The 25299-nt window shown below is 47.3% G+C and overlaps 1 protein-coding gene and 3 pseudogenes across 1 annotated transcript; 3 read left to right on the top strand and 1 right to left on the bottom strand.

Annotated features, from left to right (window-relative positions):
- The first annotated feature begins 1276 nt into the window (after window positions 1-1276).
- On the top strand, window positions 1277-7744 carry LOC136508277 (uncharacterized). The gene is made up of 6 exons (XM_066502929.1): window positions 1277-1618; window positions 5989-6142; window positions 6739-6875; window positions 6975-7124; window positions 7201-7260; window positions 7453-7744. The coding sequence occupies exons 2-6, from the start codon at window positions 5989-5991 to the stop codon at window positions 7627-7629; spliced, it is 678 nt and encodes a 225-aa protein (XP_066359026.1). The 5' UTR covers window positions 1277-1618; the 3' UTR covers window positions 7630-7744.
- On the bottom strand, window positions 2345-5350 carry LOC136508279 (uncharacterized; annotated as a pseudogene).
- Window positions 7745-7880: 136 nt separating the features above from the next.
- On the top strand, window positions 7881-9867 carry LOC136508276 (uncharacterized; annotated as a pseudogene).
- A 6987-nt stretch (window positions 9868-16854) lies between these two features.
- Window positions 16855-18868, top strand: LOC136507276 (F-box protein At3g26010-like; annotated as a pseudogene).
- Window positions 18869-25299: the final 6431 nt, after the last annotated feature.

Raw genomic sequence — 25299 nt, 5'->3', positions numbered from 1 at the left:
GCTGCGCCTACCCGTGCCTTTGCGCCATCGCCATCCATGTCGCCCCCACCCCGCCCTCTGTGCGCCGCCGGCGAGCTCTACACCGGCGACCTCCACGTGACAACGAACCTCCATATGCGAAGCAGCAAGCAGATGTTGCACTGAAAGCGCATATATGCAAACGTATGTTTCAAGTGTTTTAGGTGTTTTGGAGGTATGTTGCAATTATTTTATATTGATGCTGCAAAAGTAGATCAAAATGTTATAAAAGTAGATCGAGGTGTTGCACATAGCTACGCATGTATGTTTCAAGTATATCTTCCAAATGTTTCATCAGTTTCAAATGTATGTTGCAAGTGTTTCATCTGGATGTTGCAAAAGTAGATCTGAAAGTTACATATACTACTAACCCCACCCCGCCCTCTGTGTGCCGCCGGCGAGCTCTACAACGGTGACCTCCACGCGTCGACGAGCCTCCATTTGCCGATGCAACAAGCAGTTGTTGCAATGAAAGCACACGTTGCAAATGTATATTTCAAGTGTTTCAAAGGTATATTGTAATTGTTTTTATATCGATGTTAGAAAATAGATCGGGATGTTGCAAAAGTAGATCGAGATGTTATATATGTTGCAATGGCTATGCACGTATGTTTCAAGTGTATGTTCCAAATGTTTCATCAGTTTCAAACGTATGTTGCAAGTGTTTCTTCTGGATATTGCAAAAGTAGATCTAAAAGTTACATATACAAGCATGTTGCAAGCGTATGTTTAAGTGTTTCGGGTGTTCCATACGTATGTTGAAAGTGTTTTATCTTGATGTTATATATGTTTGCAATGGCTACACACGTGTTTTTAAGTTTTTTCTAGTGTTTGCAAGTGTTCCAGACGTATGTTGCAAGTATTTGAGCTGTTTGAACGTATGTTGCAAGTGTTTCATCTAGATGTTGTAAAAGTAGATCTAGTGTTGTAAATATTACAATGAGACCCACACGCCGCAGCCGCCTGTGCAGCTATTGGGGCGCTGCCGAGCGGGCACGGTCCTGCATGCATGCGTGTAGAAAGTGGAGGGGGCGCGAGCAGTCCTCACGTGCGGTCGAGCCACGCCCAGGCGACGCGGGCCCCAGCTTGGTTACGGGAGCATAAATATACTCATCGTTTGTTGCAATATTTTTCAAATTTTTCAAAAGAAAAACAAATATAAAAATATAAAAATGGAAATTCTTCAGCATACCCTGTAATAGAGTCAAACCCGACCCATGTACTTCAGGCAATTGGCCCAGCCCATAAGCGCAGCCGCAGCGGAGGAGGCCGACCGAGGCACGACCAAAGACGTCGCCGTCCCGCACCCCGCACGCGGCGCTTCTCGCGATCCCGCTTCCCGATTACCATTCCTGCGTTCCAATCCGCTGGCGGCGGCGGCAGCGGCGGCGGACCGGCAGCTCTCTTCTCGGCTTGACTTGGGCGGTTGCTGCCGCGCCGCGCACAGAGGGTAGCGGCCAGAGGCTGGGCGGCCCGCGGCCGGGGCAGGTCCGCAGCAGGCCAGCAGCCAGGGGCATCGTCGCGCTCGCACCCACTGAGGCCGGCGCGGCCACGAGTCTGCGCTGACTTCCGACCGTCGTGCGCCGGCCGAGCCGCCGCGGTGAGCCTCCTCTATCCTCTCTCCGCGTCTCCTGTCTACAATCTGCAGTCTCGTTCCGCACACAGCGATTCAGTGATTGTAGTTTTGTTCCACTATATGTACTGAGATAGTGAAATAGAAACATCAAACATTGATGTACAACAGCACAGTACGGAGTATATTAAGGTCAGTAAAATGAATTTTGTTGAATTTGGTACTGGTGCCTAGAGTTGATGTACAGCAGTGCAGTAGCAACGCAGAGTTTATTCTTTGGATCACTGAGATATAATTTGTCCATGTGCTAGAGCAAAGTTCAAGAAGGCGCTAGGCGCTTTCTAGGCGCTGACCATAGCCTAGCGCCAAGACTAGCCTAGACCAGCCTAGGCATTTCAATGTGTTGTTCTAGGTGTTTTGCCAATTTAGCACACAACATATATGTATTATATATATATATATAGCAGAAAATGCTGAATAAATTAGTTAAATAGAAGCATAGAGTAGCTGAATACAGTATATAAAAGAGAGGGCAGTAGACATACCTTAGTGGCTTACTGGCTTAGGCTCAATAATCAATAGACAGCTCGTTCCTAGTTCCTACAACAAGGATTGACAACTTGTAAATACTCAATAGACAGCAAGCAGTTCATCAAAAAAATAGAAAATAGCAAGTTGACACTTATCTGAATGATTTCAGCCATCTCCCATCCATGAACAGACCATATCAGCAGCTAGTAATTACAAATTTTAAAGCACAAACAAATGGACATGACAGCAGTACAAGTGCACAACACAATTCATAAATAAAGGTCTTGTTCAGAGAGCACATAGTTCTCACAAAAGAAGAAAAACACAGTCACACAGCAGCAGTTCATAAGTTTAAGACATACATGAATGCATCATAAAAGATAAACCATGACATGATAAAAAGGCCCCACTACCATATCATCTTTCTTCTTCAATAAGGTTCCACATAATCATCATCATCTTCATCAAACTGTTCTTCTTCGTAGTCAAATTCTTCTCCTTCATAAAGTTGTCTCACTCTTGCACTTTTACAAAGCTCAAGTTGTTCTTCTGCTCCCACTGCATCTCCAATAACAGACCAACGTATCCCTGTACCTTCCATCTCATCTTCCTCGTCTCTATAGACAACTAATGCACAATCATCTCCATTCTCATGTAGAAAACCTTGAGCTTCAGTTGTATCATTAGATAAGAGAACATCACTGATCTTCTTTGACTTGATCTTTTCTTTCTTATTAATCAGCTTAGAGTTGAATTGAATATAGACCAATTTGTTGAGGCGGGCTGTAGTAAGCCTATTTCTCTTCTTAGTGTGTACCTATAAATTAAAAATAAGAGCATTTTCAGGTCTGCAATTTAATTGTAATGCTGCTGAAATGTTAACACCGGATAGGTACTAAACCCTTCAAACCCGCTCTAATTTCTTTCACAACTAGAAGAGCTTGATGTCAAAGATAGGATCCTTGTAGCCATCTTCTGTAAAGCTGGTGTTTCAGTTCCATACAGCAGCCACCATGATGCTGAAATAAATGAAAAACACCTCTATTAGTTAGTAGTTACAACAAATTTATTATTAGATGAAAACAGCAAACAACCATGTAATAATAAGTACCTCTACCTGGGTTGTAATTAAAGTTTTCAAAAGTCCTTGCAAGCTTCTTGTTAAATGGTCCTTCTCTATTCTAAAACTTTTTTAGTTCAATGTTGGCAGCCTGATCTTGCTTATCCTTATCATGATAATAAAAAGTCTCCACACAACTGATAAATCCTTCTGTTATTGTGGGCTCATCAAAGATTGATGGGTTACTATAACTATAGTGTAGATTCAGCAAATAAGCTGTCAAATGCAATGGAGAATCAAGTCTTCCTTTCATCTTCTTGTCAATAACAACAATTACCTCCTTGAACCGGGACTCATTGCCGAAGGCCTCTTTGATCTCTCTCTTTGCCTTTAGTAGTTCTCCATAAACGAAACCCATGGATGGCTTCACATCCCCATCAACCAAACGGAGAACTTTTGCCAATGGCTCAAAAACAGTCAATGTTAGCTTGACATCCTTCCAAAAGGTTGGATTCAATATAATTGTTGTGTCATCTTTTTCTTTCTTTGATTTCACATCCTTCAATGAGTCCCACCTACTATGAACCACCATCTTTCTTAATTGGTCCTTCTCTTGTATGTTGTTCAAAGTGAGAAAGGTTGAAGCAAACCTAGTCACTCCTGGCCTTATTATCTCTTTCCCCTCTGTGAAGTATCTCAAGCACTCCAATGTTCTTGTGTGCCCATAGACAAATATGGTGAATGCCTTTGCTTGGTTAATCATCTTCTTGAACCGAGCCATGTTGCCAATTCCTTGGAGCATCAAGTTGATTGTGTGAGTTGCACAAGAGGTCCAGAATATCTGTGGTCTCTTCTCAACCAATAGCTTCTTTGCTCCCATATTATTAGAGGCATTGTCTGTCACTACTTGCATCACATTATCTGGACCAATGTCTTCAATTGCTTTGTCCACTAGTTCAAAGATGACTTCACTTGTGTGTGACATATCTGACATCTCTTTTGAGCTGATAAAACTGGTTCCATCAGCACAATTAGTGCACAGGTTCATTATGCTTCTCTTCCTATCTGACCAAGCATCAGTCATAATAGAGCACCCATTCTTCATCTTCTCGGCTTCATGTTCTTGCAGCAAACTCTTGGTTCTTGCATATTCTTCTTCCAGCAATCTCTCTCGCGGATCATACTGAGTTGGAGGTTCAAGTCTAGCCCTAGATTGTCCAATTGCTTCACACTTTTGCTTGAACTCATCATTGTCACATGCATTGAATGGTATTGCTGCCAATGTTACAAAAAAAGAAGGTTGATTAGTGTTCAGTACAGCCATAATAGCATCTACTGAATTCTGAAATATAAATACAGAATAGGAAATTACCATGTGTATAGACCCATCTTGCAATATATTTATGCACCTCATGTGTTCTTTCTTTCCAAAGTTCCTTGTTCAGGTTCTGTTGAGTCAAAGATTCAGATTTGGTTGCTTTAGGATCAATAGCACATGTCCATTTGTCAATGGGTCCTAATTTGTGAGGCTCAGAACTTCCAATACAAGTGACTTCCTCTGACTCTCCACCTCCAACCTGAGAAACATTCACTTCCTCTCTAAGTTTTAGCTCACGAACAGTCGTCTCCTCCCTCATCCTTTTTGCATCATTTAGTGCTTTCTTGCACTTCTCTTTAGCCTCCGGAGCCTCCGGTGTTCTGGCCTTACATTTCGTCACATTCTTTCCTTCATGGGCCACATGCTACTTCAACCAATAAATCCGGCCTTGCATCACCTTGTCACAGAGTTTGCACTTCACCTTGTCCTTGTTGTTAGCATCAACAAGAACCCCATATTCCCATCCCACATCATCCGAATTCCTTCTCAGGAGATTCGCTCCCTCAGTTTCAGTTTCAGGTGCAGGTAAAGCTTCTGTTGTCGACATCCTACATTCAAGAGTTCAGAGCATACAGTTCAGTGAGCAAACATTCAGATTTCAGTGACCTATACATTCAGACATTCAGTCAATCGAAATCGATAATACATTCAGTCAATCAATAATACATTCAGGCAATCAAAGAATATATTCAGGCAATCACAAAAGACAGATTCAGTATCCATCCATTCATTCATTATTCATAGAATATATTCAGTATCCATCCATTCATTCAGTATTCACTTGAATCACTTCAATCATTCAGATTTAGTATGCAGGGGAGAGAGCAGGGGGACTGACCTTGGGGGCTGGGGCGGGAGGGGTGCGCTGGTGGGGACGGGCTTCCAGGCGGGGACGAGCACGACCGGCGGGACCTGCGGAGAGGAGGTCCTCTGGCGGGAGGAGCGCGTCCGGCGGGGAGGGGAGCGCCTAGCGGGGAGGAGCAAATGGCAGGCAGGAAGTGCGTCCTCTCCCTCTTATCCTTCCCGTCTGTTTTCGCGCGGCCGAAGCCAGCTGCGCGCGCTCTCCCGCGGCGTCCGCCTCCGCACGGGAAGTCTTCGCGCGCTCGCCCGCTGCGGCAATTTTTCGCGCGCTCGCCCTCTGCGTCCGCCTCCGCGCCGCCTAATCGCGCCTAGTGCCTAGATGTCCGCCTACCCCCATAGGCCAGGCAGGCACCTATCGACTAGCAACTAGTCGCGCCTATGTGGAGTCAAGGCGTCGCCTTTTTGAACTTTGTGCTAGAGTACGTACAATACAGAGTGGGTTTCGAAGTGGATGAAGTTGAAACACTCAATACTTTCATGTCCGTTAGAAGGCATAGGCCAAACAAGAAGTAATATTGTAGATAGATGTGTAAACTTCGTGTTTCACGCTCTGCTACTTCAACGCAGATGGGTCTCGACGCCGTGGCGGCCGCCTTCTACGCCTTTCCAGTACTTATGTCTGTGCTCACAGTCCGCTTCTTCTATGTGCTGTGGCACAGTGGCCAACCAGCGTCGAAGCCGCGCGCCACTGGATTGCGTTGTCTCATAGTCCTTGGCTCCGGTGAGTACGTATTGCGGTCTTTCCTGTCAAATACCTTATGGACAAGTCTTGGATACGGTTGCCTGGTATATTAAACAGTACTAAGGTTTAAGAGCATGTGTGAGTACCAAGATGTGGTTATACTGAATAATTGTTGGTAACTGCAAGTTCATATGCGAGTTTATTTTCTTCTATGGTAATGAAAGCTGAAAGCACAACCCTTGGTCTCCATATATGGATTTGCCTTTTCACTGACTTAATCATGATAGACTGTCACAAAGAGATCGTGGGACAAAATCATGTATTGGCTTGTTTAATAGTGGTATTAAAACTGCCGGGATCTTATCATTTTACAATTTACAATTACAAAGCACACTTGTATCTCTTTGTAAAAAGTATATTTATGCTTTTCTCTTGGCTTTTCTTTTTCCCATTGGGAAATTCTATTCACATTGGATTACTATCAAATAGCACATCACTAGCATTATTACTATTTTACTGGACTCTTGTTCACACTCTTGCTAGAACATTTGGTCGTTTCTTTGAGTTATCAAGTGTCGAAGTTGTAAGATATGTAGCTTGATGAAACATGTATTATTTTGTGTTTTGGTTGTTAGGAGGGCATACTGCAGAAATGATGAATATTGTAACAACGCTTCAGAAGGATAGGTTCACACCTAGATACTATGTGGCTGCACTTACTGACAACATGAGTCTTCAAAAGGCACAGGTCTATGAACAGTCACTTATTCAGGTGGAGGTCAATTATTATGTTGCATTGAGCCAATTATATGCTGGGAACTTGCTAAACTATTTAGAATATGGAATATGATTATATTTAGTGCCGTTTCAGGGTGATGGAATGAAGACTGCCGAGAATGCTCATTTCTTGCAGATATACCGTAGTCGTGAAGTAGGCCAATCTTATATTACATCCATCGCAACAACATTGCTAGCCACATTGCATGCTATGTGGCTAGTAATAAGAATTAGACCACAAGTGGTGTGTACCTAGTTCAAACTATGGTAGCTATTTGCAGCATGAGTTTAAATACTAAAGCTTTGTAATACTCCTCCAGATATTTTGTAATGGTCCAGGGACATGCTTTCCTCTATGCATCTCAGCATTCCTTCTGAAGGTAGCCCTCACACCCTAGCTTCTATGCTTGCTTACTTGATGCAGTATGAGCCTTGTGCGATTGATCTTGGAGAATAAATGGATAATATTGCCATTGATCATGCTTGCGATTGCTAATTTCTTCGCCCCAAGTTTCAAGTTGATGCCGTATTTTCTAGTATCTAACTGGTTTAGGATTGCTGTCTTTCTGTAGGTGATTGGTTTGGGATGGTCCTCCATTTTCTACATTGAAAGCATTGCAAGGGTGAAGAAGCTATCATTGAGCGGTTTACTGTTGTACAAGCTACGGATAGCTGACCAGTTCTTTGTGCAGTGGCGCCAGCTACAGCATAAGTATCCTCGAGCATGCTATGAAGGTCGTTTGATGTGAAGGCTTGACCATATCTGACATTGGGATAACGTATTTTCCAACTCAGAGTTTCAGAATACGATGACAATCTATGTACACTTTGTGGTGGCCTTAAAAAAGAAAGGCTTCACAAACACTCACATTTCATATTCATATATGCGGGCATGGAAATGCAAGTTACTTGCATATAGTCTTGCATATAGGCTTCACAAACACTCACAGTATTTGCAAATTTCTCTAAAATTTAGTGCTGTTCATAGATGCAACAGCCAAAATGATTCCTGTTAAGAGCTACTTTGGTCATTACTCATGAGTCATGAATCAGACAATGGCTGGCATAGTATTTGCTACCATGAGAACACTGTTGTTAGCTTGTGCAGGTCCGAATTTGGTATCCGCTTAACGAAGCATTTCTTCCTAGTTACTAATCGTTTGAAGCTTAATATGTCATGGCTGGCATAGTATTGGCTAGCAAAGAGATTTCATGAGAGTTGCAACAGCTGAGACTCTCTTGTAAACAGAAGGAGAGACATCTGACAGGTGGACCAACAAAACGGTGGCCACACGTTTCAGTGGACGCCTGATACACGAACCCGCCTCACCGCCCGGGCTCGCTCGGTCGCCGGCTCCCCGCCCCTCCCATCCGTCATCTTCTCCGGCGACGGTTGATTGGGGTCCGCACAAGAGGTGAGCAAGCAATCGACTCTCAATGCCCCCCCCAAATCCCAGCGATAAATAACCGTAGTGAATCCATTCGGGTCCCGATGGTAACCAGGCGCCGCCGCATGAATCGCAGGTTCTGCTGCACCTCTTCCGTCGAGATGGAGGAAGGGAGCCGCCGGGCGGCAGCGGCCGTCCTCCCGGTCCCGGACGAGCTCATCGTCGAGATCCTCGCGCGGTTGCCGGCAAAGTCGCTCTGCCTCTGCAAGTGCGTCTCGCGGGCCTGGCGCGCCTTCATCTCCGATCCGGCCAACCGACGCAGGTTCGCGCAGATGCTGTCGGGCCTCTTCTTCTCCCGTCCCTACGGCAGCCGCCCGATCTGGGACTTCATCGGCTTGTCTATGTCCTCGGTTTTGCCTCCGCCTCCCGGGGTTGATACGGCTCTCTCCTTCCTGCCCCCCACCTGTGAGCTGCTGGACTCTTGCAACGGGTTGCTCCTCTTGCGGAGCGAGGAATATTGGCAACGACATTCACCACCACCCTTCTACGTCTTGTGCAATCCAGCCACCGGGGGGAGTGGGTTACCTTACCCCAACCAAGCCGCGTCCCGGGTCAGGTTGGCTATTCAGACGGTGTCAGTCCACCCATAGGGCGTGTTTGGGACCGCGGTTACCCACCGCGCGGTGCGGTACGTGTATCGCGGCGCGGTGCCGAAAATGCAGGCGCTAGTTCATTTGTGCAGTTTCGATGCCGTGTGCGAGGAAAACAATCATCGCACCGTGGGAGCGTTTGGCGCGATTCTCGGATTGTTTTCACCTCCGCTGCAAGAAACGCGGTCCCAAACACGCCCATAGACACCAGCACAGCAGCACTAGGCTTCGGTCCGTCCATCTCCCTGCATTTCCATGTGTTTCAGCTGGTGCAGGAGTTGGATCATTATGAATTCATCGTCTGGGCAGTGGAGATATACTCGTCCCAAACGGGAAGATGGGTTCTCAGAGAAGCCCCATACATACAAGATGTCCAATACATGGGCCAAATGACCTATTTCAAAGGCTTCCTGCATTTCTGCATGATATGCAATTTAGTCGTGTCGGTGAACACAGTGGGCCAGACATGGAGGATCTCCCGAGTGAGGGAAAATGGTTGTGGCTCTGGTTCTGTCTGTCATTCTCAGGGCCGCTTACTTTATGTTGATAGCAATCTCGACTCAAGTGATGCCATGTCAATCTATGTTCTTGAGGATCATGACAGTGAGGAGTGGATATGGATCTTTAAACAAAGCATCAACAAGCCAGATCTATTTGGACCAAGAATGCCAGGAAGGGTATGGGACTACTACACAGCTGCGTTTCATCCAGACAGCGATTTGATCTTCTTCTATGATTGGTTAAAGAAAAGACTGGTGTCCTATGATATGAAACACAGGGATGTGCATGTTATCTGTACTCTAGAAGTGCCCTATTTTGAGTTTCTACCAACAGAAGATGTGCATCGTAAATTTTTCCCATATGTTCTGTTGTACTCAGGGGCTGTTGGCTGCCAGAGGGCAGCTTGGCCAACAGGCCGCTTGGATTGTATTGCAAAAATGACTTAGGGATACAAAGATGCTAACCACTGCATATATAGGCAAGTGGTGTACCTACTTCTTAGCATATTCTAACTGCATAAAGCAGATGCTATGATTCCTACTTGGTTGCCAAGGCACCATGATCAACTTGGTTGCCAAGGAAACACATTACAGAGAATAGTAAATATCTTATAGCAGGTAACATGAAAAACAAGAACACTAGGCTAACTACTGACAATTCTCCCCTTTAGCCTTGTGGTCCTTGGAAGTGATATGCTTGAGCCCAATTCTTCCCCTCATCTCTTCAAATTTTGATCTTCCAAGAGACTTGGTTAGAATGTCAGCCAGCTGATTAGTGGTGGATATGTGATCAGCCTTGATACTTCCATCTTCCAAGCAGTTTCTAATGAAATGGTACTTGATTCTGATGTGTTTACTGCGCTCATGAAAGACTGGATTCTTGGCTAGAGCAAGTGCAGACTTACTGTCAACCTTCAGTTCAACCACTTCCACATTCCTTCCAAGGAGGTCTGCTAGCAACCTGGATAGCCAAATAGCTTGTTTTGCAGCTGTGGTAGTGGCAATGTACTCAGCTTCACAACTAGATAGAGCTACCACCTTCTGCTTCACAGACTGCCAGCATACAAGATTGCTTCCCAGGAAGAACAGAGTGCCACTAGTGCTTTTGCTGGTGTCAATGTCCCCAGCCAAGTCACTGTCGCAGTATCCAACAAACCTTGCTCTCCCTGGAGCTTTAGTGTAGTGAAGTCCGAATTCCAGAGTACCAGCCACATATCTCAGGATGCGCTTGATGGCAGCTTGGTGCTCTGCTGTTGGTCTTTCCATGAACCGACTGACAAAGCCAACTGAGAAGGCTAAGTCAGGTCTTGTGTGGACCAAGTATCGCAGGCTGCCCACCAATCTTCTGTATTGGGTAGGATCAACTTCTTCAGCCGTGCTCTGCCTGCTCAACCTCAGCCGTTCCTCCATTGGTGTATGGGCAGGGTTGCAGGCATCCATGCCTCCTAGCTCAAGGATCCTCTTGGCATAATGGGTCTGCCTCAGAGTGATCCCAGCTGAATCTTGATGTACTTCGACTCCCAGGTAGAAAGACAGAAGGCCGAGGTCGCTCATGTCGAAGACCTTCTTCATCTGAGCCTTGAAACCTTCTATGGCTTGAGTGCTGGCACCGGTGATGATCAAATCATCAACATAGACACCGATCAGCAGCAGCTCCTCCCCTGTTCCTCGCCTGTACATCGCAGCTTCATGGTCGCTTTGCTGGAAACCCATCTCCTTGAGGGTGGCATCCAGCTTGGCGTTCCAAGCTCGAGGAGCCTGCCGCAGGCCATACAGAGCCTTGCGCAGACGGTACACCATCTTCTCCTTCCCGGCGACGGTGAAGCCAGACGGCTGCTTCACATACACCTCCTCCTTGAGGTCGCCGTTGAGGAAAGCAGATTTGACGTCCATGTGGTGGACGCGCCATCCTTCTTGGGCTGCCAGCGCGAGGAGAACTCGGACGGATTCCATGCGCGCCACGGGAGCAAACGCGTCGTCGAAGTCGATCCCTTCCTGCTGGACGAAGCCCCGCGCCACCAAACGCGCCTTGTACTTGGTCACCGCGCCCCGCTCGTCCTTCTTGAGCTTGTAGACCCACTTCAGAGTGATGGGCCGATGACCGGGAGGAAGCTCCACAAGTTCCCAAGTGCAGTTCTGCTCAACTGCCTTGATCTCCTGCTCCATGGCGGCCTGCCAGGCAGGATCGCCTTCAGCCTCCGTGAAGTTGGCTGGCTCGCCGGCGTGCGTGAGATGAAGCTCGGCGAAGAGACGTGAAGCCGGCAGCGGTGTGGGTGCGTCCCCGATGATGTTGGGCATGGTACGGTACCGCAGCTGCTCGCCACCGTAGGAGGCATCAAGGCGATCGTCGTCGTCCTCGAGCGGTGACGCGAACTCAACTGGGTCCGCCTGCTCTGTTTCTGCTGCTGGTGAAGCAGAGGAAGCTGGTGAAGTAGAGGAAGCTTGTGGATCATGCTCCCCTGGAGCTGGTGACGGCGTGTGCGGCGGGGCTCCGTCTGTGTCGACTCCCCAGAACTCGATGTCGAAGTCACTGGAGGCGGAAGCAGACGTCCCGGCGGCCGAATTGGACCAATCCCAGCCGCGCCCTTCATCAAACACCACGTCGCGGCTCACCTTCACGCGTCCCGTCACCGGATCGAGGACCCGATAGGCCTTGGCGCCCTCGGCGTAGCCGATGAAGACCCCAGCCTTGCCGCGGTCGTCGAGCTTGCGCAGGTGTCCGAGCTCCCTTGTGTAGGCGACGCAGCCGAATGTACGCAGGTAGCTCACCGCCGGCGCTCGTCCATGCCAGGCTTCATGGGGGGTCTTGCCTTGCAAGCTTCTTGTTGGCGCGCGGTTGAGCAGATGCACCGCCGTCATTACCGCCTCCCCCCAGAATTTGGCCGGCATGGACCTCTGCTTCAGAAGCGCGCGCGCGGTCGCCACGACCGTCTGATTGCGCCGTTCCACAACACCGTTTTGCTGCGGTGAGTGTGGTGCAGAGTAGTGCCGCTTGACTCCTTCGGCGGCGAAGTACTGCGCTAGCTCGCCGACGGTGAACTCTCCTCCATTGTCGGTCCGCAGTACCTTGAGCTCACGGCCGGTCTCCTTCTCTGCTTCGGCCTTCACCCGCTTCACGGCATCCGCAGCAGCATCCTTGGTCGGCAGAAGCACCGCCCACATGAAGCGGGTGGCGTCGTCCACCATCAGCAAGAAGTAGCGGCGCCCTCCTGGCGTCGCCGGCGTCACCGGCCCACATAGGTCGCCGTGGACGAGGTCCAAGGGCGCCTGCGCGCGGTACTGCGCCTGCTGCGGAAATGGCTTGCGGCGGAGCTTGGTAGTGACGCAGGTGTCGCAGACTTGCTCCGCATGCTTGATCACCGGCATCCCCCTCACCATCTCCTTCTTGCCGAGCTGGTGCAGTGCCTCGAAGCTGAGATGCCCGTAGCGCTCATGCCACCTCCATGACTCGTCCTCTTTCGTGGCGGCAAGACATACCGGCCGCGCGGCCTCCAAGTGCAGGACGTACAACCGACTGGGCCCGCGATGTACCTTGGCGAGAAGACGACTACGCCGGTCCCAGATGCGGAGCACTCCATGATCAATCTCCACCCTGGAGCCTCCTTCGTCGAGCTGCCCCAAACTCATGATCGAGTTCCGGAGCGCTGGGATGTAGAAGACGCCGTGGAGGACGCGCTGATCTCCGTTTTTGGCCTGGAAGACGATGGAGCCGGTCCCCTTGATTTCCACTCGAGACGAGTCGCCGAACCGCACCGTGCCGCGCGCCGTGGTGTCGAGCTCGGCGAAGAGCTCCCGGCGGCCGGTCATGTGATGCGTGGCCCCGCTGTCGAGGTACCATCCGTCGAGCGCCTCCTCGTTGGCGCTGGTGTTGAGGAAGACTCGCGCGCGCGGCTCGTTGATGTCGAGGGAGACCGTGGCCTTGGAGCAGACGGCTTCGTCCTTCTCGTCAAGCTTGAGGAAGCCGTGGGCGAAAAACAGAGCACCATCATCGTCCTCTGCTTCTGCGACGTGAGCAGCTCCGCCACGCCCTCCACCGCGCCTTCCTCCTCGATCACCTCCAACACGGTAGCCTCCTCCGCGTTGGTTGCCACCGCCACCACCGCGGTCACCACCACCACGGCGCGGCTGGCGGCAGTCGCGCGCCCAGTGGCCGCGATCACCACAGTTGAGGCAGGTGTCGTCGTTTACCCCGCGATCGTCGCCACCGCGATTTCCCTTCCCGCGCTGCTTCTTGCCGCCGCGTGGACGACGTCGTGGTTCCTTGCCCGACGCGGAAACGGCAGCCTCCTCCTTCTCCTTGGCACGCCACTGCTCCCTTGTCAGCAGCAGTCCACCGATGGCGGCCGGTTCCGCGTCCAACGCCTCCATGTCGTCCACCGTCTTCAAGCGTCCAGACACCTCCTCGATGGTGAGGTCCTGGAAGTCCAGAAGCGTCTCGATGGCGATCCGGAGCTGAGCGTACTTTGGCGGCACGGCGCGCAGGAGTCTCTCCACCGCGCGCTCTTCATCGATGTCGTTGTCGCCGTGGAGAAGAAGCTGCTGCTTCAGGGCCATCAAGCGAAGGGTGAAGTCCTCGATCTGCTCTCCTGGACGAAAGGCGAGCTTCTCCCAGTCGCTGCGGAGTCGCTGGAGCGTGGCGCGGCGCACTCGATCGACTCCGATTCGCGCGGCGGCGATGGAGTCCCAGGCCTCCTTGGCCGATCCCTTCTCGGACAGCGGCATCTGCATCTCCTGTGGCACGGCGGCGATGATCGCCTCCACCGTGCGCCTGTCCTCATGGTATGGCAGGTCCTGGTACTCGATCGCATCCCAGAGTTGCCGCGCCTGGAGCTTCAGCTTCATGATCGAGGCCCACTCATGGTAATTTGTCTTGTTGAGCATCGGCCAGGTGGAACTTGCGCCAGAGTCCTTGTACACGGTCTGGATCACCGGCGAGCGGCCCCTGGCCCGTCCGCGGCGGCGATCCTGATCCCGATCGGGCGACCGCGTCTGCCTGCGCTCGCGCTCCGGACTCCTCCGCGGAAACGGGCGGCGATCACGCGGCGGATCCTCCTCCACCAACTCTCGACGCAGAGCCGCGGCCGTGGCGGCTGCGTTCCGAGCTGCTGCTGCTGCGGCCTCCGCGGCCTGCTGCGCCTGCGCGGCTGCGGCCTCTGCCGCGGCCAGACGCTGCGCCCGGTGCTCGGCGGCGGCGGCTGCTGCTGCTGCTCTCTCTGCGGAGGTGGCCATGCTCTTCCCTATCTCTCAACCGGCTCTAGATACCAATTGTTGGCTGCCAGAGGGCAGCTTGGCCAACAGGCCGCTTGGATTGTATTGCAAAAATGACTTAGGGATACAAAGATGCTAACCACTGCATATATAGGCAAGTGGTGTACCTACTTCTTAGCATATTCTAACTGCATAAAGCAGATGCTATGATTCCTACTTGGTTGCCAAGGCACCATGATCAACTTGGTTGCCAAGGAAACACATTACAGAGAATAGTAAATATCTTATAGCAGGTAACATGAAAAACAAGAACACTAGGCTAACTACTGACAGGGGCATTACCATCATCTAGTCTCAGCTAGAAATGCTCACGACATTCAATACAAGGTCCAAATTTGGCATTGATTTCTTCAGAAGGAGCTGGTAAACTAAATTATTTTAGGGAGTTTCATGATGGAGGAACCACTTGTTGTTGCGATTAGCTTTGTTTGGTGATTCAAGAGGGTTTCGGTGCTGTTGAGATGGAAATATGTTTGTGTCAATCTGCCATCCACAATTTATATGAGCTGCTATCAATGCTTTGGTCAATTAGCTGGCTACATCAGGCAATATCAGTGATGCATGCATCATCTTCGCAGACATGTGCTTCCGAAGCTTCTTGACAAGAAGATTGAAATTTCAAGCATTGGTTTCAGCAGCATGGCAGATGAGGCCTTCGTGCCTTTGAACCATGCTGGCAATATATCGTATCTTCTATTTACTATGTTGGATGGGTACAAGTCTTAGACGTTACTAGTAATTCTGGATGTACTGAATTGGAAAGTAGACTACCTGTTAAGAGTCTTTATGTTTTCTTGTTTATCTGCCTTTGTTATTCCACTTGTTTGGTGCTGTATAATTCCTAATTTAGTAACTATTCTGAGTGCACTTGGAGCAACTTGTTATTATATTTGTGGTAATGCAATGTGTGGTTTTATTATGATGTACCTGCATTTTTTTGTTGCTAACCGCAGATCTTGGTCAAATTTCTTAGCTATTTGAAATGATATTGATGGATCTATATGGGTCTGGTGGTGATACCATTGTCTGGTTGTTTTGCAAACAGTGAGGCATGCTAGCGTTTTGGCTTTAACAAACAGCAATGGCCAATTATGGATATGGTTGGCATTTGAAAGTGTGGTTACTTCAGGGAATCTCATTGAAGAAACCACTTACTGATGGCTTTCGCTAATTAACCATTGACTGGCATGATGAAATCTGTAGGATCAACATTTTTTGGTCAGCTGGCTGCATCAAGCAATATTTTAAGGATGTGTGCATTAACTGTTAAAGATTGAAGTAGAATTTTCATGAAATTCGGGTTCTGAAGGATTAAGATAAGCGAACACCGAACAGCGAGTTTTGAAGCACCATTTGAAGTGTTGTGACAGGAGCACTGATTGCCTTTGAATTCAGCTGAACCTTATATTTTAATGAGATTTATTATGTAGCCATGCCTATTAAGAAGGAATGGTTTCTTGTATTCTCCACCTTTTATATGCAGAATTTATTCAATGCTGATTGATTTCAGTTTTAGTAACTAGCTTACTAGCCTGATTCCATTTGGAACATGCAATACCAAGAGCAATCGTGGAACTGCATATGTGGGAATGCAAACATATAGTGTAATTTCCATTTTGTTGTGTATCATCATGTCTGGTTGATTAACTGCAATGGATGTTTAAATTCGTTTATTTTTTGAAATGGTGTTCATGGATTAAAATTTTCTCGTTCGAGTCAATTATAGCATAACTGAATTTATTGTGCTAACTCAGTGGACAAATACACATCTTCGGTTGTAGGAAACAATATGGCAATTGTGGAGACGATATAGTGCCAACATTTTTTGAAGAGTGATTACTACAGGGGTCTTGTTGAAGGAACCTGACAGTATATTAGAAAAAGATTGTGCTGAAACTGAGAATAGAGGTGGTTTGTTATCCTATTTTGTACTATCAATCAGGCTTCCCTGGCCCCTGCTGCTCTTGTTATGTCCAGCATCATCAAGCAGTTCCCATGGCACCTGCATTTTTGTTTCGGAAAGTTTTCTGAGCAGTAGGCAAAGACAAAGACTGAACGCAAGGCACCCTTGCCGTGGTTTCTCTTTCATCCACGGCCCGTCCGCCTCCCATGCTCGCATTCTCGCACAGTCGGACCGCAGCCAGCGGGCAGCGGCGCACGAGTGAACACACATCCTGCTGCGGGGCCTGTTGATTGGCGACGCCGGCGACGATCTGCAGCAGCGGGGTTTATTCCTCTTCCGGGCCGTCCGAGAGCTGAGCAAGCAATCAAGTGAGTCTCGATCCCCCGAAACCCCAGAGAAAAATAAGCGCAGTGAATCCAATCGGGTCCTCAACCCAATCGCAGGTTCGGCCGCGCCTAGCTGCTGGGGATGGAGGAAGGTGAGAGCCGCCGAGATCCTCGCGCGGCTGCCGGCCAAGTCGCTTTGCCGCTGCAAGTGCGTGTCGCGGGCCTGGCGGACCCTCATCTCCGATCCGGACCACCGCGGCAGGTTCGCGCAGACGCTGTCGGGGCTCTTCTTCTCCCGTCACCGCGGCAGCCACCCGCCCTGGCCCCGTGGATTCGTCGGCCTGCCCACGTCTCCGCCTGGGGTCGATACGGCTCTCTCCTTCCTGCTCCCCACCTGCTGGGACATGGATCTGCTGGACTCTTGCAACGGGCTGCTCCTCTCGCGGTGCCAGGACACAAGGGAACGACCTTCACCACCGCCCTTCTACGTCGTGTGCAATCCGGCCACCGGGTAGTGGGTTGCAGTGCCCCAACCGAGGCACACCCAGGGGCTGTACGGTCCACCGGATACCTGCTCCGCAGCGCTAGGCTTTGATCCAGCAGTCTCCACAAATTTCCATGTGTTTCAGCTGGTGCAGGAGTGCTACTTCCACAAGGGCTTGTTCTTTGTCGTGGCAGTGGATATCTACTCATCCGAAACTGGCAGATGGGTTTTCAAGGAAAACAATGACATGTGGGTTCATTGGGACATCCGCTTCTCCGGACAGATGACCTTTTTCGGTGGCTTCCTACATTTCTGCAACGTCTCCAATGCTGCTGTCATCTCGGTGGACACAGAGGTGCAGGCATGGAGGATCTCCCATGTGCCGCACAATGTAAGTTATGGTGGCCTCTTTTCTATTGGCATGCGGCACAATGCAAGCTATGGCCGTTCCTCTACCATCAGCCACTCTCAGGGGCGCCTGCTTTATGTGTACGATAATGGTTGGCAGGATCATGACCTGTCAATCTATGTTCTTGAGGATCAGGACAGAGAGGAGTGGACATGGATCCTCAAGCAAAGCATCGACAAGCCGAACCTATTTGGACCACGAGGGGGATGGGACTACTGCATAGCTGCATTTCATCCAAATGCCAATTTGGTTTTCTTCTATGATTGGAAGCAGAAAACACTGATGGTCTATGATATGAAACACAAGGATGTGCATGTTATCTGTACTCTTGGAGAAGTGGTCAAGATTGAACTTGATTTAAGGTGCAATGTGCATCTCCCGTTTCTACCATATGTTCCATTATACACAAGGGCATTAACATCACCTAGTGTCAACTAGGATTGCTCAGATTTGTCATTGGTTTCTTTAGAAGGGTATACTGGACTAAACTGATTCTCCATGTCTTTGTGCCAATCAGTAGATAAATGGCACATATTTTTGTCTTCATACCATGTTGCTTAGAAGCCTTAGATATGAAGACCGTTTAAGATTGGCAAATAATTTTGTCTTCAGATCATGCTGCTTAGATATGAATCCATGTAAGCTGACATTCCAAGTGGTTTCTAGCTTGATTGATCAATTGAGTTTCGTGTTGGAGGAGCCATTCTTTGTTGTGATTGGCTGGTTTGGGGATCGAGTGATATTTTGTCCTTAAAGATGGAAATGAGTATACCATTCTTCTATCTGCGATTTTTATGACTTATGAGCACTACAATGTTTTTCTCAGTTATCAGCTGCATCAGGCAATATCAAAGATGCATCAAGACTGAATTATGATCCTCAGACAGGCATGTGTTTCTAAAACGCACTATTTCAAGATTAGCGATGTAGTGGATGAGGACTTTTTGCCTTTGAATCATGCCAGCAATATATTTTTTGCTGATAATTATACTTTTCTGGAACTGTACACGTTTTTATTGTTACTGATAAGGATGTAATGAATTTAGAAAGCAAGTTATCTGTGAACAAGTGTTGACTTCTGTCATTTGTCTGCCTTTTTATGTTGATTTTTATGCAGTAGGGCTGAATAATTTCCAAGTAACTATTCTGAGTGCACCAGGAACATTTAGTAGGACTGACCTTGTAGCAATGCAAACATGTTTTATTTTTGTTTTTTTTATGTGCACATATCTAGTGCTGTCAACTGCGATGCTTGGCCAAATTTCCTTTTTTTTTTTTCTTTTTGAAACGACCAGTAGGAGTTCTACCCGGCATAGAGGAGAAGAGTGAGTTTAAACATGAAATAGAAGCTCAATACGGAGGGAAAAATCATAAAGTCAAAGAGCTCCACTAGAGGACTAGTCTCTCGAGATAATCTCCTTGAGCCTCAGGTTCTTGCTTCCTCCTTGATTTTCGCAATTAGGCTTTCCGGTTGTGTTATCAATAGATTTGAAATGATATCAATAGATTTAGATGTTTCTGGCTGTGTTATCATGTGTTCTAACAGTGAAACATCTTGTGTTGCAATCAGTGAGGCAGTGAGCCATGTGAACATAATTCCATTCCTTGTGATGGTCAACAATATTCATGCCCGCATTTTTCACTTGAAAGAGTGGCTACAAGTTACTATCAGAGTATTTTGTTGCAGAAACCTGCCAGTACTTGACAACTTATTGGGCCCAGAGCTGATTCTCTGCTGAATCGAGCAGGAGCTCTGCCAAATAGTTTTTCAGAGAGAAGTGATTCTCTGCTGATTCCGTGAAATGATTCTCTGAAATGAACTAGGAGGCTGAGAGCTGAAAAAAGTAGCTTTTCCTGATTCTGTCAAGTGATTCTCCGTCATGATTTCAAGAGTTTATGCTAAAGAATCAAAGAGAATCACTTTCAGCCACAGAATCACTTCTCTCAGAGAATCAACCATAGAGAATCAGAATCAAGTGGTGCTCTACCAAACAGGCCCTTGGTTTTATTCGCTCTGGATTGACCATTGACTGCCATGATATGATTTTCTACCTAGAGAATCATCGCTAGGAAACATGCCAAAAATACGAGGAATGGAGACCTGTTTGTAGCAAATTCTTGCTGGTGGGCCCATCTATCCCTTCCTTAATATTAACTTTCTTCTCCGTCGCTTCCAGAAGCAATTAGGATAAAGTGAATTGCAGAAGGTAAATTGGCTCAAAGATAAATAGAGAAGATAAATATATTAAAACTTAAGTCTTATAAAGGGAATGATACAAGATCTCTACCTGATTTCAAAGATTTGAAATGATACAAGAGCTCTACCAGATTTCAGAGAATCTTTGGGAACCTGAGGCAAGATTGACTCATTTCTAACTCACAACTACTGCAGCCAAACAACTAGATAAAGTAAAGAGCATGTAGCTTGATCATTCTTGTTGTGTGTTCTTACTCTTTAATTTTTCATCTAGTTTCTAGGCCTATATGCATAGTTGTAATCCTAGTCGCGGTGACTAGAATAATCATTAGTGGGAAGATGGCGAGTGAACGCAGTAAGCGATTGCGCAGGTAGCATAATAAGCTGTGTAAGCTAACCATTATATTAATGGAGGTAACAACACCTTTATCGATAGTGAGATGTTGAGCTTTTTAAAGGGAGAGAGTGGGCATAGGCCTTTTTTAGGGAGTAGGACAAGATCAAAGGGTGTAAGACTGTCTCCAACGATACCACCCAAACCTAAAATAGGTGCTGCATAGTGTTTTGGATAGCAAGAAACGAGCTCCAACGGAACACCCAAACAAAGGACGCATTTTGCGTACCAGCCCAATTGAAAGGCAAATAAGCGTCTCGCGAGGGAGACTACACAAATGTCTGGCGCTGTTGTGGTGGGCCCGCGGCGAGGCGCGGCTCGCGACGGGGCGCGACCGGCTCGGCTCGGCGAGCCCGAGGCGGGGAGCCATCGGCGCTTCCAGGCAGGTCCGCGGCGCGCGCGGCCGACGCGGCCAGGCAGGGCTGCTGCGAGGAGCCGCTGGCGCGGCGCTGGAGGGCGAGAAAGGCCGTGCCGTGGACCTGACGCCGCTGGCGGTCGAGGTCATCGCCGAGAGCTTCGGGGAGTGGCTGCGCGAGGAGATCCGGCTCTGGGCCGAGTTGCAGGAGCCCCAGCAGCTGCGGGTGTCTGTCAGGCCCGCGGCTCGGCGCGGCGCTCTTCGCGGGGCTCGCCAGGGCCGGCTGCTCCGTCTTCGACATGGGGCTCGCCACCACGCAGGCGCCGGAGGTGTGAGGCGCCACGAACTTGCGTGGCCTGTTGGAGAATCTAGATTTTAGGTACCAGGGTCTTTTTACTGTATATGACCTAAATTAGAGAATGGGTGTTGGATTTAGGTCTCATTGTTGGAGACGGTCTAAGAGCACCCCTAATACAATAGCTTTGATGTATGCCTTGTCAGACCAACTAGGCTCAGATAAAAAAGTGAATATTCTGTAGGTGGTAGGTGGCAGTAGTACCTGCAGAAGCTACGATAGCCTTACCGTAAGGTCTTGTTTAGTTAGACAAAATTTATGAATTTTGTTATTGTAGTATTTTTGTTTTTATTTGGCAATTAGTATTCAATCATGGACTAATTAGGCTCAAAACGTTCGTCTCGCGATTTTCAACTAAACTGTGCAATTAGTTTTTTTTTCGTCTACATTTAATGCTCTATGCACGTATCGCAAGATTCAACGTGATTGCTACTGTATTACTTTTTGGAAAAACTTTTTTGGAACTAAAGGCCTAAGAGAGAAAAAGTGGAGAGGAGAGAAAGAGTTATAGGGGCAACAAGAATATGCTTGTGTTGGATAGATAGTAGCTTAAAGTTTTCATTCCTATTTGGACCTACTACTAGTATATTATGCTTGCATTGGCATGTATTGTGGGCGTAAAAGCTTGGAGGTTGCTGCATGAGGAGGGGACATTTTAAATTGAGCGAGAGTTGTTCAAGTACGGTAAGGCTTAGCTTCCCTTTTCTCTTTCCCTTAAAATCTCCTATAGGGGATTGAGAAAACTGATTTGGAGTTTATAGGGGAGACCTGATGTAGCATGCTGAGAAAACTCATCCCCGTTACATATGTGGGACTCTATGTCAGTGGCACCTCCCTCCTTTCCTCTTCCTTTTTTCTCTTTCCTCTCCCTCCATCCTCTGTCTCGGCTCACGGGCATGACGGAACCACCGCTTAGCTTGCTCGCACGCCGGCCAAGGCGCGGCGTGGCCAGCTTGCTCGCTCGTCCGCTCATCGGTCAAGGGCGGCAAAGCGCCCCAACCAAGCTCGACCGGCATAGCGGCGGCGCTGCGGGCTCGCCTACCCAGCGCGGCCGGCCCGTGCGCTCATTCGCCTGGCGCGGTGGCGGCGTGGTGACCAGCGTGCTCGCGGCGACGACAGTGGACCCGCGACATCAGTGAGATGAGGAGAAAGAAAGGGGTTTGAGAAAACTGGTGGTTGTTCCCCTTCATTTGAGGATTGAGGTGGGAATTCGAGGGATTGAGAAAAAACTTTAGGGAAAGGAGATCTGGTGGACAATGTTTTTTTTTTTTTCTTCAATCTCCTTTATTGCTGGTTTTAGGGAAAGAGGATTAATTTTACTCCATCTGTTAGAGATGCTCTAACACATTAAAATGTGTTGCAATCTTTACCCACACCGACTTGACGTGTAACTAGTGGCGCTTGCCACCGCTCGTTCCTTGGACCATGTGTGAAAGTCCCAACAACAGATCAACAACACTGTAAAGAAGCTACTGTAGGCAAAGAATGCCCCGTTCGCTCGGAGGAATCTAGAAGAATTTATGAGAGGAAAACACTGTTCCGGATAAAAAAAAGAAGCGGATCAAGCCGGGTTTAAGGGCATGCGAACGGGGCTGTTGTTTATTATCTAATCTAAGCTCACCTGTCTCATTTATTCTTTGAGTTCGATATAAATCTTGAAATGTTGCCAAGGAAAAAAAATATTATGACATAATTCTGCACTTGCAATATAAGTAGATTTGCATTTTAATGCCATCACCTATGCCTACTAATGGGTTGAGTTGAAATAGGTTTAATGGGTTGAGTTCTTAAATGTGTACACTTTGAATGGATTGGAATGGGTTTGGGGTTTCTATATATTGTATAGTATACATATCTATTAGTTTAAAATGGGTTGAGTCATTGAATGTACTGCTCTCTATGTCCTGTGATATAGTGCATTCTAAGAATTTTAAGACATATTAAGAGAGAACATAAAAGACGCACGTAACCTCATTCTATTTCTTAATCATACGCTATCATCAACATAATTAATGGTGATTGGCTAATAAATAAAAAGTATTTAATACATAACTGGTTTTTTTGTCCTCTAGAATGCATTATATTCGAGGATAAATTTTGAATGCTAGACTATGACAGGACGGAGGAAGTAGATGTTAAAGCTAATAGATTACCTTGATGTTCCTAACAAAAAGATTACCTTGATGTGGGACCCACATGTTCATCTAGCTATGAGAATTGGCACTACGTAGCTTCCTATTGCATTAAATTATATTTAGCAAATTTTAGTCCGTTTTGTTAAAATTTTAACATTTGACGCGAGATTTTAGTTTTAAGTCGCTTTTTTTAGGCCCACAAGTAGATCTTGCCATGTTAATTGGTACAAAATAGCTTCCTATCATTTTGAATCATATCAAATAAATTTTATTCAATTTCGTAAAATTTTATGGTGTAAACATAGACTTTTAGTTTTAGGTTTCGACTTTTAACGTGGGATCCACAGGTAGATCTTGCTATGCTAGTTGGCACAGAGTAGCTTCATGCCATTTTGATTCATATCCTACAAATTTCAATCAATTTTGTTAACATTCTAAGGTGTGAACATCAACTTTTGATGCAGGATCCACATGCAGATTGTACCATGCTAATTGGCACAAAATAGATCCATATCATATTGAATAGTATCCAACAAAATTTATGTTAACTTCCAATAAGTTTTAAGGTGTCAACGCAGGGGTTTAGTTTAAGTGTTTGGCTTTAATGTGGGGCTCATGTTAATCTGGCAGTGCTAATTAGCCTGAAATAGCTCATTGTTGCATTGAATTGTTTGCAATAAATTTTAGCTAACTTTAATAAAATTCTAGTGTGAACATAAGATTTTAGATCTAGGGGGGTCTGAATTTTAATGTGGACCTATATCTTTTATGCAAATTTATAAACCTATGGATTCTCACAACAAACCTGAGGATTCAAAAAGTTGGTGAGTTGAATTGGTTGGGTTGACAAAATAAAAATATAGGGCGAAGTTGGTCGAGAAAGAGAGTTTGTTTGAAAAATGAAGAGAGTTAATTTGATATAAATTGAATTGGGTAAGGGAGGTGTTCCAATCTACAAGGCTTACTAAACACCCTGACGAGAAGTTCGTTCTATACAGTGATTGGTGTTGATACAATTGTTGGGGGTTTTTTTCCACTAATGCTCTATCATGGGCGTCTGTTCTGTGTGAAAGGTCCTAATGGCTAGAGGGGGGTGAATAGCCTAATAAAAATTTCTACAACAACACTTAACAAAAAGGTTAGACGATTATGAGGCGAAGCAAGTGTTGCGCTAGCCTACTCAAAATACAAGCCACCTATCACAATTCTAGTTTAGATAGTATCTATTCACACAATAGCTATGACACTACTCTATGTTAGTGTGCTCTCAAAGGCTAACTAAAGAGCCACACTAACCAAGCAAGCAAGCTCTCACAACTAACTACACTAAAAAGCTTGTCAACTAGTTTGCGATAAAGTAAAGAGAGTGATCAAGAAGGTTATACAGCCGTGTAGACGAATGAACCAATCAATCACAAGGATGAATAACAATGAGGACCAAACACCTCGGAATCAATGATGAACATAATGATTTTTTTATCGAGGTTCACTTGCTTGTCGGCAAGCTAGTCCTCGTTGTGGCGATACACTCACTTGGAGGTTCACGCGCTAATTGTCTTCACACGCCAAACCCTTAATAGGGTGCCGCACAACCAACACAAGATGAGGATCACACAAGCCACGAGCAATCCACTAGAGTACCTTTTGGCGCTCCGCAGGGAAAAGGTCAAGAACCCCTCACAATCACCACGATCGGAGCCGGAGACAATCACCACCCTTCGCTCAACGATCCTCGCTGCTCCAAGCCGTCTAGGTGGCGGCAACCACCAAGAGTAACAAGTGAAATCCACAGCGAAACACGAACACCAAGTGCCTCTAGATGCAAATACTCAAGCAATGCACTTGGATTCTCTCCCAATCTCACTATGATGATGAATCAATGATGGAGATGAGTGGGGGGGGCTTTGGCTAAGCTCACAAGGTTTCTATGTCAATGAAAATGGCCAAAGATGTGAGCTACAGCCGGCCATGGGGCTTAAATAGAAGCCTCCACGAAATAGAGCCATTATACCCCTTCACTGGGCATAACACGGGCTGACCAGACGCAGCTCCTCA

This window comes from Miscanthus floridulus, chromosome 15 (genome assembly GCF_019320115.1).
Source record: "Miscanthus floridulus cultivar M001 chromosome 15, ASM1932011v1, whole genome shotgun sequence".
NCBI classification, from domain to species: domain Eukaryota; kingdom Viridiplantae; phylum Streptophyta; class Magnoliopsida; order Poales; family Poaceae; genus Miscanthus; species Miscanthus floridulus.
Note: the sequence above shows the minus strand (reverse complement) of the source record. Positions and strands in the feature narration are given on the sequence as shown.

What these genes read in the sequence shown, in the direction of transcription:
- LOC136508277 (XM_066502929.1), top strand. Translation starts at nt 5,989, where the DNA reads ATGGGTCTCGACGCCGTGGCGGCCGCCTTCTACGCCTTTCCAGTACTT. An exon ending in ATGAACAGTCACTTATTCAG is followed by an intron (nt 6,876 to 6,974) that starts GTGGAGGTCAAT and finishes GTGCCGTTTCAG; the next exon opens with GGTGATGGAATGAAGACTGC. An exon ending in TAAGAATTAGACCACAAGTG is followed by an intron (nt 7,125 to 7,200) that starts GTGTGTACCTAG and finishes ATACTCCTCCAG; the next exon opens with ATATTTTGTAATGGTCCAGG.